The sequence below is a fragment of the Chlorocebus sabaeus genome, chromosome 14 (assembly GCF_047675955.1).
Source record: "Chlorocebus sabaeus isolate Y175 chromosome 14, mChlSab1.0.hap1, whole genome shotgun sequence".
Taxonomy (NCBI): domain Eukaryota; kingdom Metazoa; phylum Chordata; class Mammalia; order Primates; family Cercopithecidae; genus Chlorocebus; species Chlorocebus sabaeus.
Genome location: NC_132917.1, coordinates 67,169,008 through 67,185,970, shown reverse-complemented (window position 1 = coordinate 67,185,970; position 16,963 = coordinate 67,169,008). Strand labels below are relative to the sequence as shown.

The following is a 16,963-nucleotide window of genomic DNA, read 5'->3' as shown; positions in this document are numbered from 1 at the left end:
AGGGGGGCAAAGGCAGAATTCACACAGACAAAAGAAGAGAAATTAATATGACCATGGAAACAGAGATTGGAGTGATGCAGCCACAAGCCAAGAAATGCCAATGGCCACCAGTAGTTGGAGGAGGCAACCTCCAGGAGGAGCCTGGGCCTATCCACACCTTGATTTTAACTCTGTAAGACTCATATTGGACTTCTGGCCTCTAGAATTATGGAAAAGTACGTTCATATTGTTTAAAATCACCAAGTTTGTGGTTATTTGTCACAGCAGCCATAGGAAACTAATACAATAGTATTGTGATCTATGATTTTTTTTCAATACATTTTCTTAATTTTTTTTAAGATTTACATACAGCAAAACTCACCCTTTTTGGTATATAGTTCTATGAGTCTTAACAAATGTACAAACTCATATAACCATCATCACAATCAAGATATAGAACAGTTCCATCACTGCCTCACCCCCTGCATACCCAAATATCCTTGTGCTACTCCTTTGTAGTTAAACTCTTTCTACACTCTTTTTTTTTAAAAAATTATTTTTTGAGACTGGGTTTTGCTGTGTCACCTATGCAGGAGTGTAGTGATACAGTCATAGCCCAGTGCAGCCTTGACCTCCTGGACACAAGCAATCCTCCTGCCTCCACTTCCCAAGTAGCTGGGACTACAGGTGCATGCCACCATGCCTGGCTATTTTTTTTTAATTAATTTTTTGTAGAGATGGGGGGTCTTGCCATGTTGCCCAGGCTGGTCTTGAACTCCTGGGCCCAAGCAATCCTCTGGCCTCACCTTCCCAAAGTGCTGGGATTAGAGGTGTGAACCACTGCACTTGGCCCCTTTATACACTCTTAATCCCTGGCAACCAGAGATCTTTCACAACTATAGTTTTACATTTCCCAGAATGTCATCTAAATAGAGTATTTTCATATGCAGCTGTTTTGAGTCTAGCTTTTTTCATTCCATATAATGCATTTGAAATTCATCCCATGTGGTTGTATGTATCAATAGTGCATTATTTTATATTGCTGAACAGTATTCCATTTTATGAATGTACTAGTTAGTTTATCTATTCCTCAGCTGAGGAACATTTGGGTGGTTTTCAAATTTCACTTGGGTAAATAGTTACGAATGGAATTGCTGAGCTGCATGGTAAGTATATGTTTAATGTTTTTTCTTTTTTTTTTTGAGACAGCATCTTACTCTGTCACCTAGGCTAGAGTGCAGTAGCATGATCATAGCTCATTGCAGCCTTGAACTCCTGGGATCCAGCTGTCCTCCTGCCTTAGCCTCCCAAGTTCTGGGACTACGGGAAAACTCCACCATGCCCAGTATATATTTAATTTTATAAGAACTTGTCAAACTGATTTCCAAAGTGTCTGTACCATTTTCCATTCATATCAGCTATATCTGAGAGTTGCAGTTGCTCTGCATCTTTTCCAACACTTAATATTGTCATTTAAATTTTAAAAAATGTTTTTATTTTGGTCATTCTGATACTTGTGTAGTGGCATCTCAATGTAGTTTTAGTTTACATTTTTCTAATGACCAGTGATGCTAAGCATATTTTTCATGTGCTTGATTTCCATCTCTGTGTCTTCTCAGATGAGCTATCTGATTTTTTTTTTTTTTTTTTTTTTTTTTTTAGCAATTGGGAAACCAAGGTAACCTTAGCAATAGTGAATGTCAAGTTCAGAATTATACATTAGTGATTGCTTTCAAATGAAACTTTTTGTCTTAGTCAGTTTTGGCTACTATAAAAGACTACTATAGATTGAGTATATTAAATAACAAACATTTGTTACATTTATTTCTCACAGTTCTGGAGGCTGGAAGTTTCATTTCAGGGTGCCAGCATGGTCATTTTCTTGGTGAGGGTCCCCTTCCTGGTTTACAGATGGCTGACTTCTTGTATCCTTACATGGCAGAGTAAGAAAAAAAAAAATGTCTCTTGTTCTTTTTCTTATAAAGGCATTAATCCCATTCATAAGGGCTGCACCTTGTGACCTAATTACCTCCCTAAGGCCCTGCCTCCTACTAGCATTGATTTGGAGGTTAGGATTTTAACATATGAATTTTAGAGAGACCCAAACATTCAGCCCATAGCACATCCTGTTTCACATACTTTAAATTTTGAAGCACTTAATTTTACTGAGGAGTCAACCTCAAACATTACTTTTACATAAAACAGTTCTGATAAATGTATGATTTAAGGTAACAATAACTTTGTGAAATTAGATACAATGAGCAATATAACATTTATTCAGGTTCTAGTTACTATTGTTCTTTAGCCATTATATAGTCATAACATAATCTGCAGAGCAGATTGAGTTCTTCCTCATTAGGATTTTCTTGAATTGGTACGTTGACTTAAAAGCCGACCCAAGTCACTGTGTTATTGGTCTTTTGTTTTTCCTCTGAAGGCATTGGCAACTCCATCCCTTTGTGATTCGCTTGCAGTTTTATCACTTGACATAGTGAGTTTGAGTTTATCTTTTCTTCTTAAATACTACCTATTTCCTTAGAATTCACATTTCAAGAACCCCCTGGATATTCTGAATACATTGCCATTTTAAGAGGTTCTCCATTCCATTTTTCAATTATCCACCAATAATCCTGCCTTTAATCCTAGCAAAGAGCTTTCTCTACAAAAGACCCCTAAGCCATCATCATTCCCCCAGAGAAAATTATTCTCCAATCTTCCCCTCAATTTCTTCTTGTAAACATTGAGTCTTTGACACTCTTCCCAGAGAGTTGTTAGCCTTTTGTCTCTTCTTCCATATGAATGGGCTTTTGCAATCAGACTTGAGTATAATCTTGAGCTGAACTCAGTGAACAAATGATTTCGGCACGGCTGTTGTATTTATAACTCTGTAGTAGAAAAATGGGGTTTATAATCTGTTTTCACTACTGAAAACAGGGTAAGTAAGGGTTTGCTGCTACTAATCTTACTCTGGGAGCACTATCTTATTTTTAAGATAGGTACATAAAAAATCAACTCAAGAAAATGTTTCTTGAATGAAGCAAAGTGTTTTGCAGCCCCAGCTATAGATTTAGATGCCCTAGCTCACTCCATTTGGGAATATTCTCTTCAAGGCTATAATTTCTTCCTTCTCTTTCATAAGACTGGAGGAGGGAGAGTCAGTTACAAATCTGGTTATAACATAACTGCAAATAACCATGTTGTCAGGTAACTTGTCTTTCATGTCATAGAATACATTGGTTTGAAAACATATCAGAAAATATTTTACTGGGATCTTTCAGAAAAAAAAAGTTATAAGACACACTTGCCCATGCCTTTTTGGAACAATTTATTCCTTGCTAAAGTATCTGCTTGTTGCTCTACAGATGCAGTCTGAGAGATTAAAAATTAAAACCATCAGTGTGTCCTACATAAAAGCAAACGAGCTTCTCAGGCTTTAGAAGACTTTTATATATGTGTTTTTTTGTAGGCTAATTTAAATGTTAATAAAAAGATAAGAGAATTGATCCAAATGTCTTTATTCTTATACTTATAAACCAAATTCTGCACATTGGTTCAGGAATAATGAGCCTTTAACCAATTATAAACATCTCCATTCTAATTATTTACATTGAAGTACTTTTAAAGATTGCATCTAAGCATGCAGTGATTGAAACAAATGTTTTTGTAAGTTTTTTTCTATAATGTCCCCCATTTTTTATAAATGTTTAGAATATTTAGACATATTTCAGGTGTTTTGGGATCTTCTTGTTGCTATTCATTGGCATGAGATGAGTTGATTAATAAACTGATGGATCACCTAGTTCTCCAGTTGGTCCTTCACATTTGTGGTACAGGTCAGGATTTCTAAGAGAATAATGAAACATACTCACACCTATTATCCCTGCAAGAGGAAGGCTACAAAGGCAGGACAAATCCCACTCAAGCCACCATCCATACGAATCCACTGGCTTTGGCATGATGTTTCCTCTCTTAATTATGTTTTGCTGAAGACCGATATTAACAGCATTCTGCCAGGAAAACACTAAAGGACTGCGTCAGAATAAAGAAGACTAAAGAGAAATGACAACTGAATTCAGGGCATGACCCATGACATTTGATTTTTTTGACCATAAAAATAGTATTGAAATCTGAATAAAGCCTATAAATTAGATAAGAGTATTATATATCAATGCTAGTTTTCTGATTTTGATAATCTTTTGGTTTCATTGGAGAATTTCTTCTTTATTGGAAACATACACAAGTATTTAAAAATAATACTTTTTTAAAGTATTATTACTTTAAATAATAAAGTAATAATTATTTCATGGGGTTTCATGACTACAACTTATTCTGAAATGATTAAAAACCTCAGAATCTATTAAAAATGTGTGCATATATACTTAATGTATACACAGAGGTATACATGTGTATATAAGGCATAGACATTCCGTGTATGTCTGTGCATGTACACACAAAGAGAGATACAGCAAATGTAGTAAAATGTTAACATTTGGGGAATGCAGATGAAGGCTATATGAGAATTCTTAGAGCTATTCTAAAAACTGCTTTTGTAATCATTAGGTTGGTGAAAAATAAAAGTTCTTTACTCTGAGTCTGAAAATTTGGCAAAATAACTAGTTAAAGGAAAAGAAAAAAAATCCCAGCTTGCATGTTTTTGAGAGTGGAACAGGTAGCTCAGAAGCAATAGTATAGCAGGAAAAATGCAACCAAATATGGGAAACTGTAGGCATTATTAAAAACTAGTAAACACTGTTAGTCTACATATTCTTATATGGTTGTATTTCAAAACCTAAAACTAAATTTTCACTTAGGAAAATATATTAAATGAATGAGAACAAACCCACCCAGGAAGTTGGAAGTAGTAAATTCTGTAGTGTTTTCTCTGTAGTTGTTGACAAATGCCAACCTGGCTTCAGTGTATACACAGGATGATTCCGTTTATTTTTATGAGTGTTGATACTTTCCAGATGTTTGTTTTATTAACCTACCTAATTTTCTTCTTTCTAGTAATGAAAGCACTGAGTCCTGTTAATATCAGAGCAAACAGCAAATGCATAGTGGATTCTTACAGATATATTTCCTCATTAAATTTGCTAATTTTTATGAAACATTAAACAGATTAAATAATGAGAAATAATTCTACTTTATATTATATTTTACCACATCTTCCTGTCAAAAGAAATATTTTTCGTCTTTGTATCAGACACTGCTTACTCAGTATATGTATTTCCCGCAAGACCCCTCTTCCTGTCCACAGATCTCTGTGCTTCAGGGCAAAGAACCTCATTCCTAGTTCCAGGAGGCAGATCTTTTCTAATCCATTCACAGTGATTCTACACCCTAACAGTGACTAGTTTAGGAATTGGCATATAACTCATTTTTAGCAAAGGAAATTTGCTAATTGGGATTTAAGGGGCACTTAGTTGACTCCTGAGAAAGAGACCTTTGTTCTTGTGACTGTGATGCTGGATGTGACACCTGGATCTGTGCAGCCTTCATAGGACAAAGCTGATGAGGGATGGGAGAGTGGAAAGATGGAGAGAATCTGAGTCCCCAATGACAGTGATAAGCTGCTGAATCAACCAGCCCTGGCACTGTTATTACATTTGGACTTGCAGATATTATTGACTATTATACCTAGAAATTTGTGTTTTTTGGAGGTGAATACATACTAACTTTTCATTAAGTATTCTAAAAGTTTTCTACAAAAAAAATTAAATTTCATGATTGTTAAAAAGCTAGTAAGATTTATCAAGCCAATTAGATGATACAGGCTTTTGTATTTTATTTAAACCAACCATAGAAATATGTATTTCTTGAGTTATAGTCACAATCTCATTTATTTTCTGAGATGTATATTAACAGTTTAGAATGAGAAATTTATGAAAAAAAGATAAAGGAATTCTGGCTGTAAAGTGAAAATAATATTTACCTACTTCATAAAGTGATAGTGAGAACTGAATGAGTTATATTGAAAGCTCATAGAGCAGTGGCCAGTAGGTTGTGAGTTCAACAATTATTGTTAACAATAGCAATGATAATTCTTCTTCTTTTTTTGTGGCTTTTGCTGCTAAAATACTTGCTATCTTAATTTTAATTGTTTTTATTTTAAGTAACAGACTCTCTGAGAAGCAATGAACACCTCCAGTGAATTCAACTGGGGAGTTTTGGGGAATAAATATTATAATTTCTATTTCTTAGATGAAAAAAACTGAATCATATGGATGGGACTCTCTATGCAACATCTTCAAATACACTCTTGATCATCACATAGGTACCAAGTCCAACACAGCATCATTTAAAAATTTGAAGGGTACCAAGGTGTACTCCAGTGTGTGTCAAACAGTGGGCCATATTACAGTGGTAGGTTATGTGGCCAATTTAGTGGGGTTGCAACCATAATTTTAAAGAATTGAATTATTATGGAGTAGGACTGGTAAAATGAGAGTGAATTGTCTATATAAAGGTAAATATTGTTTTGTGAAACCTTGTTTTGGTAATGTATGCGTGTGTTGGTTTACATTACAAATGTACTTCTCACGGTGAGTTTTGATTATTGGTATAGTGGAGAAACAGGGGCTCCACAGCCAGACACTCTTGGCTTCCAGTATCATTGGCCTGTTTTACAGAAAAGAGCATAGAAATGTGCCTACAAGCTAACAGGCATTCAAAACAATGTCCCTTCTTTACTGCCTCTGTCCACAGGCTACCCCCACCTTCACCAGTGTGGACTTGAAGTTTTGGAACCACAGAGTAATGCAACACTGACATTAGCAAACAAGGTGTCCTTAAACAAACAGGTATCATTGTTTCATATATTACAAATTCACCCATGCTTGGCACACCAGGAGCTCTGAAGCAAGGTTCTGAAGCAAGGAAAATCAGTTGTATTTAAACAACGACAAATAGTGTCTCCTGAGCTGCTCATAGCCAATAAATCACTCTGGCCCCATTCTTAAAATAAGATATTTGGTTAGAACTATTGATTGTTTTCACTTTTGTTACCTTAGCAGAATGACGCATCATCCATCAAAAATGTGAGTGTGAGGATGGTGGGACCATTCTGGCACGCTTGAGCAGCAGGGCCCTCTGAGCCCTCAGATGTCATCCAGCCAGGTGTGTGGGGGCCACTTGCCATGCACAGCTTCTCTCAGCAGAGGTGAGTTAAGGGGAGGGAGAGGATAAATGTGTTATCACATGCTACCCATTGCTTATTACACAGGGAGCCCACATCTCCCAAGTCCAGTGCGTTTATTTGATATTACTCACCTTAGTTCCTTGTTTACCTGGGTGGAATGCTCAGGGGGAGGAACCAAAACATGTTATTTGGTTTGACTGACATAATATTGAGCAGAAAAAGACGAATTCTCCTTTCCACCTCCTTTCCTTCTCTTCTTTTCTTCTTCCTCCTCTTCTTCCTCCTCCCCTTCTACCTTCCTTTTCTTCTTTAATAAAGCATCCGTTTATGTACCAGAACTTAGTGAAACTGCTGAGGTAGTCAAGGCTATAAATTGAACCAGTCCCTTTTACCTCCAGAAAATATGAACGCATCCTTCTGCCACAGGGCTGGCACACATGGCGGGATTATGCTGCCGTTAACAGGAAGGCAGGAAAGTACATTATCACTTCAGGGCTGTCATTACCAGAGGGTTTCGCTGTGAACTATAGCATTCAGGGCAAGGCAGGCAGTGGAAAAGGGGGGCTGGGTGGGCAGGGAAGAAAAAAAGAAAGTAAGTGTTGTTGTTGTTGTTCTTCCCTTACTCAGGCTGACCAGAATGGTGGTGATATGAAGAGTTGGGGAATTCAACTTGAATACAAAACATAATACTCCTTCCACTTAAAAAGGCAATGACAATAGCTACCTCCTTCCATTGTCCTGTAGGTACATATTTGGAAAAAGACAGGCTCAGCCACACCTGATGGCTTCAGCTAATCAATTCATGTGCATCTTAAGTCTGTCAAGACAAGATCACCTATTTAGTGTTAACCCTAAAGGGATATATTTTGTGCCAGTGAAATCTCAAAGAGATCAGTTCACTACTCACTTTTTTTTTCTTTCTTGACGCTCATAGAACAAACCCATTTTAAGATTATTTTTCCTCCTTGGTATAAATTTTAAAATTTATTTTAAACAAATCACCTATTTAATATCATAAATTACAGCAATAAAATGACCAAGAGATGAGAGTGCATGTGACTTTTCAGGTTAGTTCATAATACAGTTGCAAAGTTCTATATCTAAGTAGCGTTATTGCCATCTTATAACGGCAGAACTTGGGGATAGGCAGTGGAGCGAAGTTCAGAATCTTGGGCTTTGTTTTCTTCAGTCCTTTCTACAGAGGTTGCTTAGCACAGATACTGAACTCTTAACTGAGAGAAGTTACAATCATTTTTAGTCTGTTTCTTCACAGTCTGTTTTTTGTCTGGATTCTGGTGTACAGCATAACAGATAAGCAGATCCCTAATGAGTTCAGAGCCAGCCAGTTAGTTCCTGGATATGTAAGCAGGTCCTTCTTAATCCAGTTAGGTGTAGCAGGTTACTCATTCTTCCCATTTCTGCCCTTCACCTTGCCCTCCACTAAGATTTCTAATTTTATTTCAGAAAGATCTACCTTTTAGCAATGAAGAAACCATTGTTATTATTTTTTAAAAGCAATAGTAGTAAGAGTAATTCTAGGCAAAGTGTTGTAGAAAACGTAAACAGCATGAGATGGCGGTGCTGTGATTCCCTACAAGACCATCTGTTTTCCCAATGAAAAATCTAGTGCTTCCTCAAGTTATGTTTTAAAAGGCTTAAGCAATCATTCAGATAATCAGACTTCATTGCTGTGAAATTTCATCAAAGTGTACTCAATCCTTGAACTCATATCTGGGTCCATTTTGCCAATCAGATAAAACTTCCTAGGCTTTTTCCTAGAGGCATGAGTGGTTAACTTGATCTTATTGCACTGCAAAAGATTTTGTGCTACACATCATTTTTCATAAAAGCTATTTGTTGTGTTAGGAGAACTCCAGAGAGACTGCTTGTTAGAATAGATTTTGGGGGTGGGAGTGGGCCGGCACTTGCTCTGCTTTGTCACTTTGGACCAAATGAAAATTCTTAGAAATTCTTACAAGTTAACCTCAGAGGAAATGAAGAGGCAAAAACGTGATACAGAGGAAATTAGCATCTTGTTAAGTAAAGATGTTATTTCTCATGAACAGACCAATAATTATTACAAAACAAACAAATGAAATCCAAAGAAATCCATAATTTGGAAGCACTGAATTCCTTTGTCTTAAGATTGTCCCTTGCTTCTTCTTTCAGTTGGCATAGGGGTTAAAGCCACCTGACTCCTTTTTTTTTTCCTTTGTAAAGGTCAGCCAACGCATGCCCACTCCTGTCCACACCAGCACAAACAGCCTTTGCATTAAAAAAGCACTAGGTGGTGCCCATTTTCTTTGCCGGTGAAAGGGCTGGATTCCCCAAGGGAGTCACTCCGGGGAAGTTCATCAGGCCCCAGCCCATACAACACAGTGCACTTCTCTCTTCTCACAGATGACCAGGAGCTTGGTGTCACAGTCCGTCCCTTCCCTGATGCATCCTGGGGCTTGCCTGTTTTAGGATAGAGCTTTGATTTGGGGAGACAGTGTTTTTACATAGGAGGGTAGGAGTGGAGGGGATGGTGGCAGAAAACTTCGAGTATTCCCTTTGAAAATGAAAGATAAGAGGAATAAAGGCTGCAACCCTGCCATCTGCGTTTGTAAAAAGTCATAGTATAATATCTCTGCCAAGGCTCTCCTCCTGCCAGATCATCTGGACAATGCAGTGCACATGCTAGTTTTATTTTTTCCCGCTTTTGCCTGTAATCCAACTGTGAAAATAATAAGAGAAAATGAAGGTTAATCTTAAATTTCAATTTGTCTCTTCACAAAAATAATTCTTTGTTAAATAAAGTATAGCTAAATTGAAGATTTTGCATGCCCATGTGTCCCCCCAGTACGTACCATTTGAAGAGGTGGCTTTATACTAGTGAGTTCTTTCCTTTAAAAAAAATCTTATTAGGCACGCTTAACAGATTGTTGCTTTGTGTTCAAGGAGAGCAGATAACTGGCTAAGAAGATTTTTTTTTTTTCCAGAATAATTTTATCCAGGCAATATGCCCATCGGATCTGTTTTAGAATGTAGAACTGTTTAGAAAGTTTTTGTTCTTGTTTTAAAGATCTGGTAGCAGCAATTGAGCATAATCATGCTATTGTCATAAAAGGAAAAGAAGAAAAGAATAAAGCAGTTTTTTCTAATACACATATGTCTTGTCTATCTATAACCTATTCCCTGAAATTTGGCCTAATAGAGTTATTTTGTTCAAATATATTTATTTTGTTTTAGAGAAAGCAAGAAAATTGTTTTTTGAATGCCAAAGAAGTAGATTCTTGTAGTAAAATCTGAATCTTGTTTCACAGGTTGGTGAACCGTACTCCAACAGAAAGGGGAAATAAGACTGTAAGTAGTTTTAAAAAGTTGAACTAAGAGAAAAGCTTTATTGTGAAACTATGAGGATTATTTCTGTGCACTGGCTGCCCCGTCATATGTCATGGCATGTGGCGGGTTGACTGCTCATTAATTCTATTTATATCAGTATGATAATCCACCCCACTGAGTATGCATGTGTTAAAATATTCATAAATTATGTTTATTGTGACCAAATATACATTAAATGCCAAAAGAAGACCATTATTTAAAGACAAAACTAGTCAACAATCAAACAAGCAAAGCCTTTTTACTGTCAGTCCAGTACATTATGTTTTATCAAATTCACATGAATTACCTCTCCTTCCAGTGCCCCATAAGGAATGTTTATCCTTTGTTTTTAAACTATGCAAAGAAATAGACTTCACTGAAAGGAATAGATTTGGAAAACAAAAGCTGTTACATGATCTCAGACTAATAATAACATGGGCTGGAAGAAACCATCTAGGGAAATGCACTTCTGGCTTCCAAAATTATTTGATCCCTAATATACCCTTGACCTGAATTTGATGGTATTTCATAAAATCATAGACTAAGTTAAATAAAGCAACTAACTTTTTTTGATAAACTAGGCTGCCAATAGAATTTTAAGTTTGTACATTTTTTTTGAAAACAAAACAAAACAAAAAATAGGATGGTTAAGAAAATCTACAAGGTTGAGAATTGAGACCAGTAATTAAACTATACTGTGGCAGACTGTTTTGGAACTTATTACTTCCAAATGAAGCAATCCTTAACTACTCTGTTTTGAATGATTCCAGGAAGTTGAAAAAATTGAGGTGATTATTCTTTTTACAGGCTGCTTATGCAGCAACACAGCACAGTTGAAAAGTTTGAATTCCTTGTCAAAATCCAAAGTGGTTTTAGTTAGAATATATTGCCTAACTTACCCAATTTATCATATTCTGAATTGAAGCCATGAAAACATTTAAGATTATTAATTATGAGGACCATACTTCAGATTTAACCAAAATAATGATCATTTTAAAAAGTGACCTTAGTGCTGACTTAATAGTCTATTTGTAATATCCTCTAGGAAACTGTTAAAAATTTCAAAACTTAAATTATACTTGAAAGGACTTTTTTCTAAATCAAAACAATAAGTGATGAGTAAAACAAAATAGAAATTTCTGAATTTATTTCATTGTCACCATATGCTTATTTTAAAGAAGAACACAACATTTAGAGAACAAAACAGTAAAAATTAAATATTTTTCTCATGTTGCCAATACTATGGGAGTGAAGTCGCCACTCAGATTTCATGTTAATTTCAAGTAAGATTTTTGGTTTTCTATATAATGACACCATTATAGAATGTTTTACTTTCTACTTTTCCTTGGAAGAAAAATGTCTTTACTTCCATACAATCTTTTAAGAAACCTAAACAGTATGGCAACCTAAACTGGTATAGGAAATCTCTGCAAGGAAATAATTCAAAATGTGGAAAAAGCCATATGTAAAAATTTTCTTTAAAACATTATTTATAATAGCAAACATTGGAAGGCATTTTAATATCTAGCAATGGAAGCTTGGTTAGGCAAAGATGACAATATTCATTTGATGAAATATTATGCAGTCAATAAAATTGGTATGTGGCAGTATTAGAAATATGGGAAAAAATACTAAGTTAAAAAAAGGATACAAGATGAAGGTGTAGCATGATTATAATAATTTTAACACATGCAAATAATAAAACACTAAAAGAGGATGCACAAAAATGTTAATCATCAAATTAAAGATTGAAATGGATTTTTTACTCTCTTTTCAAGCTTTTATTATGTTGTCTTATGTAATTTAAAGTGCATTTTAACATTTCAAAATTATCATCAGTAATCAATTTATATTTTTTCTTTAGATGTCATAAATAATCACCATAGATTTTTGAGGAGAAAAATTAGGCAACTCCCATTTTCAAAGATGTTAATTTTAAAACGAGTATCCCAATGTGTGGTTTTAGTTGTCAAACCCAATTTGATTTCTATGGAATCATAGTGTGCACATATTTTATTAAATAATAATTCCCTCTTTTATTAAAAAAAAACCTGCTTATTATTTTTAACTCTAAACGACAGCTTTTTCGCCTCTCAGTTCTCAAAAACCCTGAGCAGCCATTTCAGAAAACAAAACAAAAGAAAACCCCACATATCAAAACACCACAAAACCCTCTCATTAAGCTCTCTGCAAAGTTTGAGATGTACTTTCATGTGAATCTTGGCCTCTGTACAGCACTGCTGCACAATCATTTTCATCTGAGATTTGAACATATTGGAAGAACTAGAGCCTTCCTTTCTTTTATCCTGTCATTTCCCCCCCCCGGAAGTGACAGGCATATGGCAGGCACCCTCCCTAGATTCTCAAACAACAGGAGGGACCTGATTTCAATTCCTACATCCTGTCATCAGTGACTCTCGGGATATTTTGTTCTTGCAAGGCTAAGGATGTGATTCGAATTTGCCATACGGACAGAGCTTAATGCGATGCCATTTTTACCACTGGCGCCCTCAATCAGTTAATTAAACATGATATAAATCACCACATGTATTTGTAAAGTAAGATTAATATGGCAAAGTCAAAGTAAATGAGGAATCCTCCTTATCCTAGGAGTGTGAATCATTGATAGGAAGATTACACTTTTGGAAACTCAATACTTTTGAGCAGGCTTTGTTGGTTTAATCCCTCAGACTGCTTTGTGCAACTTGAAACCTGGAGCTGTCATCTTTAGCCAAAATTTCAGCCATAACTTCCTCAGCTTTCACCCCATTATTGAAATCAGCATTCACAATACTTAACAAAGATCAAACCTTTCAGCGGACCACAGTGCAGCCTCTTACCACCTGGGACACCAGAAACATGTTTAATAAATATTTCATTTGGTTTTAACATGAAGACTTTCCCTGGTTTCAATTTTTTTTTTTCTTTCCTGGGGAGCTAAGGGCTACCACCAAGCTGCACATTCCGTCGCTGTGGTCAGTTAGGTTTATAGCCTTAATAAAAGGATTTGCCCCCCTTCACATGCTAGGGAGCCTTGTTAAACCACAGCAATTATAGAAACACAAGATAGGTGCCCTGCAAAGATCAAAGCTCACCTAAAGACAGCTCTGTAGGAATTTGGAGCTCTCTTTGAAAAGCGCTCAGTTTACAAAGTGTAGAGGTATTAAACCCTAGGAATTAAAAAAAAGCTTATTTTAGAATAATGTTAAAAGTCTGACAGTAGTTAATATGGGATCTCCTTCAGCCACTCTTTGTGTATTATTTCTAATATCTATTCACGGCATACCTATAATAGCTCCAAAGGAACCATTATGCTCAGAAGACATACAAATATGATGGATCCTTAATACCAAATGCATTACCTACTCAGTAGGTACATTTTAACCTCAATATCCCAGCTCAGGGACAGGGTGGGAAAATAGCATGTAAATTTCTTTAGGAGGAAAAAAAGGCAGCATGCCTGGGTCTTCAGCTTTGTGGCTCAGTGAAATCCCTAGAGGCTTTGCTTTCCATGCAGGAGGGATAGGCGATGGCCTGTGCTGGGCTGGACCAGGTGACTTTAGCATCTGGCCTTTGGGCTGTGGCACAACTCACCCAACTCTAATTGGATGTTGAAGTACCCAGTCTTAGGCGTTGTAATGTTTGCTCTACCTCTGTAGATTGTATCATTCATCCAGAAACACACATACACACACACACACACAGAGTAATGCATGTAGACTCCATTTCAGAAAAAGAATGCTAAAACCTGAGTGGCCTAAACTTAATTGTGTGGCTATGGGAGCTTTTGGGTGACAAAGGATCTGCAAGACAAACAATTACTTTTGTGTGTAGCATCTTACAACAGGGCAGTATAAATGGGCTCGGCCTGGGATTTTGAATTCTGTGCTTCAGCCTTGGAAAATGAGTTATTTAAAAGCAGCTATTGCCAGGAACATTTTAATATCTATTTAGAGAAAACTATTTGAGATTTTGAGTGTCCAGGAGTCTTTAGCTTTGAAACATGCAGAGATAAATGCAAACCCCTCATTTTACGTCAGCATATCCATTTTAAATAAAAGGCTGTAATGATGATAAAAGTAAGAGCTGATATTTATTGACTGCTTGCTATTTACCAGGCTGTATGCCCAGTACATTACATGGAGTATTACATTTAATCTTCATGACAACCCTATGAGGAAGGTTCCTTTATCATATTTATTTTACAGACGAGGAGACTGTGGCTCAGAGGGGCAAAGATCACATCACTAGCAAGAGGTGGGGTTGTGATTTTAATCTGTGTTACATGACTCTAGAAGCCACGCTTTTACAGCCTGTTACTATCTGATTTGAAGTTTATTTTGTACTGTGATCTAAAGTTTCTATTTTATGCTTCCTTTTTATTTAGCTGTAACTTTTAAGAGAATTCTAATCCTTGAAAACAAAGTTAACAGAGTCTATTTTTCCTGATTAACTTTCTGCTTTTAATTTTAGTGTTAAATGGGTAATGTAACTTCAGGTTTTGTATTTCTAATAATGTATTTTGGAAAATGCCATACCCCAAGAGTTACCTGAAAGAGTTTCACGATAGCAACTCTTTTTTTTTTTTTGCCTTGGAACCACCATTTTATAATTAATCTAAGACAATGCCATCATTGAAAATAGAAGCAATCAACTATCTTGTTTGCCTTCCCTTTGAATAAAGCTTTTCCTTTGACTAGTTCAAGATTCTGATATGTTATTTAATAGTGAAAGAGATGTTCCAGATTTAGAAGTATTATAGTGCAGCATGAGTCAGATAGGCCTGAATTAGAATCTTGGATTCACCAAGTTTTGGTTCTGTGATCTTGGGCAACTATTCAAATTCTCTTAATCCTATCAGATTATTATTAGTAAAACGAAAAAAAAAATAATGCCAATCATACAGTGTTATATGAAAACTTTATGAAATATATATGTATATATGTATGTGTATATGTGTGTGTGTGTGTGTATATGTATATATATCTGTATATATATCTGTGTGTGTGTATATATATATCTGTGTGTGTGTGTGTGTGTGTGTATATATATATATATATATATATCTGTCTTCTGAGCATAATAGTTCTATTTCAAGTGCCCCCTTGATGTCCAACTATCAAGCAAAGCCCCAGCAAGAAGAGTGAGTTCTCCTGTGTTCACAGTTTCAGGCCTTAGCAGACATGGTTAAAGTGCTTCCTGACAATACAAACACTAAAGCTTGATCTGGGCCTCAGAATAAGGCTCTTTTTTCCCAATAGAGTTCCAAACTGTAAAAACAGTATTTCTACAGCCTTTCAAAGGGAAAATGGAGAATCGTCTTAATTATATAGATTATTAACACAGTCAAAGGGAAGGAACAATATGTATATATACATATATATATGTACATAGATATGTGTGTGGGTATGTATACATATATAGAATATTTGTGAGCTATACATATATGTGTGCATGTGTATATATGTGTGTGTGTGTTTATGTGTATATAAAATGCCTCCCTTTGTTGACATAGAAGGAAAGTTCCAATTTTAGATTTTAGATGATAAACTTAGTTTTAAGAATTTTCTATCTAACTGTCTTTCGTGGATTGTCAGATCTCATTTGAACAAATATCTCAACCCACTGCTCGGCAACAACATGTGTCATCCTGCCCTTTTAAGACCTTGTAACCCACCACTCCAAGATAGGCCCCTTCCTTCTTAGGCCATGGAGACTTGGCCTGCATGTTTGAATAGCCTCTAGCTTCTTACTGGTATGTAATACATATTAATAATCATTCAATCAGTCAATCTGCCACCTTTCGTAAACACTAAATTTCTTTCACAGTATAATAACACAGTTGACATTTTATCAAGATTCAAGACTTTTTGAGAGGTCATTTTTATCTTTGATGTATCTGAATATAAGTTTGTAGAAACATATAAGCTACAAATATCCTCTTAAAGGGGACTGTTAATGTCAAAAATGTTTATTCTGCCTTTTGACATGTTTTCTGTGTTTGCTTTCTTCACTTTTCATAATCTATCACCGTCTACATGTAATGATTGTGTTTAGAAGCATTATTCAACTTGCAGAGTGGCTGCAAGATAAAGGGTCTTTAAAAATATCATTTTAGTGAAGTACGAAAAGTTGGCCATCACTGAATAATGAACAAAGATAATTGTGCCATTGCTTCTTATTCAAAGGTTCACCTGTTCTACCAGAGTCTAGATGTATGGAAACAACTGGTATTTAGTCAGAACATTTGCTTTCCTTCTGGGGTTGCCAGATTTCGCAAATAAAAATACATAGTATCTAATTAACGTAGACTTTCAGATAAACCATAAGTCATTTTTTAGTATAAATATGTCTCATACAATATTTAGGACAGACTTATACTAAAATATTATTCATGGTTTATCTGTCATTCAGTCTAACTGAGTTTCCTGCATTTTATCTGGCAACTCTATTTCTTTTAGCTTTTAAGTTAATAAAATAACA

The 16,963-nt window shown here is 35.7% G+C and overlaps 1 protein-coding gene across 5 annotated transcripts in view; it reads left to right on the top strand.

Moving 5' to 3' along the window:
- Nucleotides 1–16,963, top strand: part of LOC103220136 (UPF0764 protein C16orf89-like) — a 201,635-nt gene that overhangs the window by 62,799 nt on the left and 121,873 nt on the right. For all 5 annotated transcript variants that reach the window (XR_005243377.2, XR_012095337.1, XR_012095338.1 and 2 more), the window contains 2 exons: nt 6,990–7,138; nt 10,423–10,462. Coding sequence is in view for 1 of the 5 variants with exons in the window: in XM_073023043.1 (XP_072879144.1) it covers nt 7,116–7,138; nt 10,423–10,462 (63 nt within the window). In the remaining 4 variants the exon portion in view is untranslated. The remainder of the gene's footprint in view (nt 1–6,989; nt 7,139–10,422; nt 10,463–16,963) is intronic.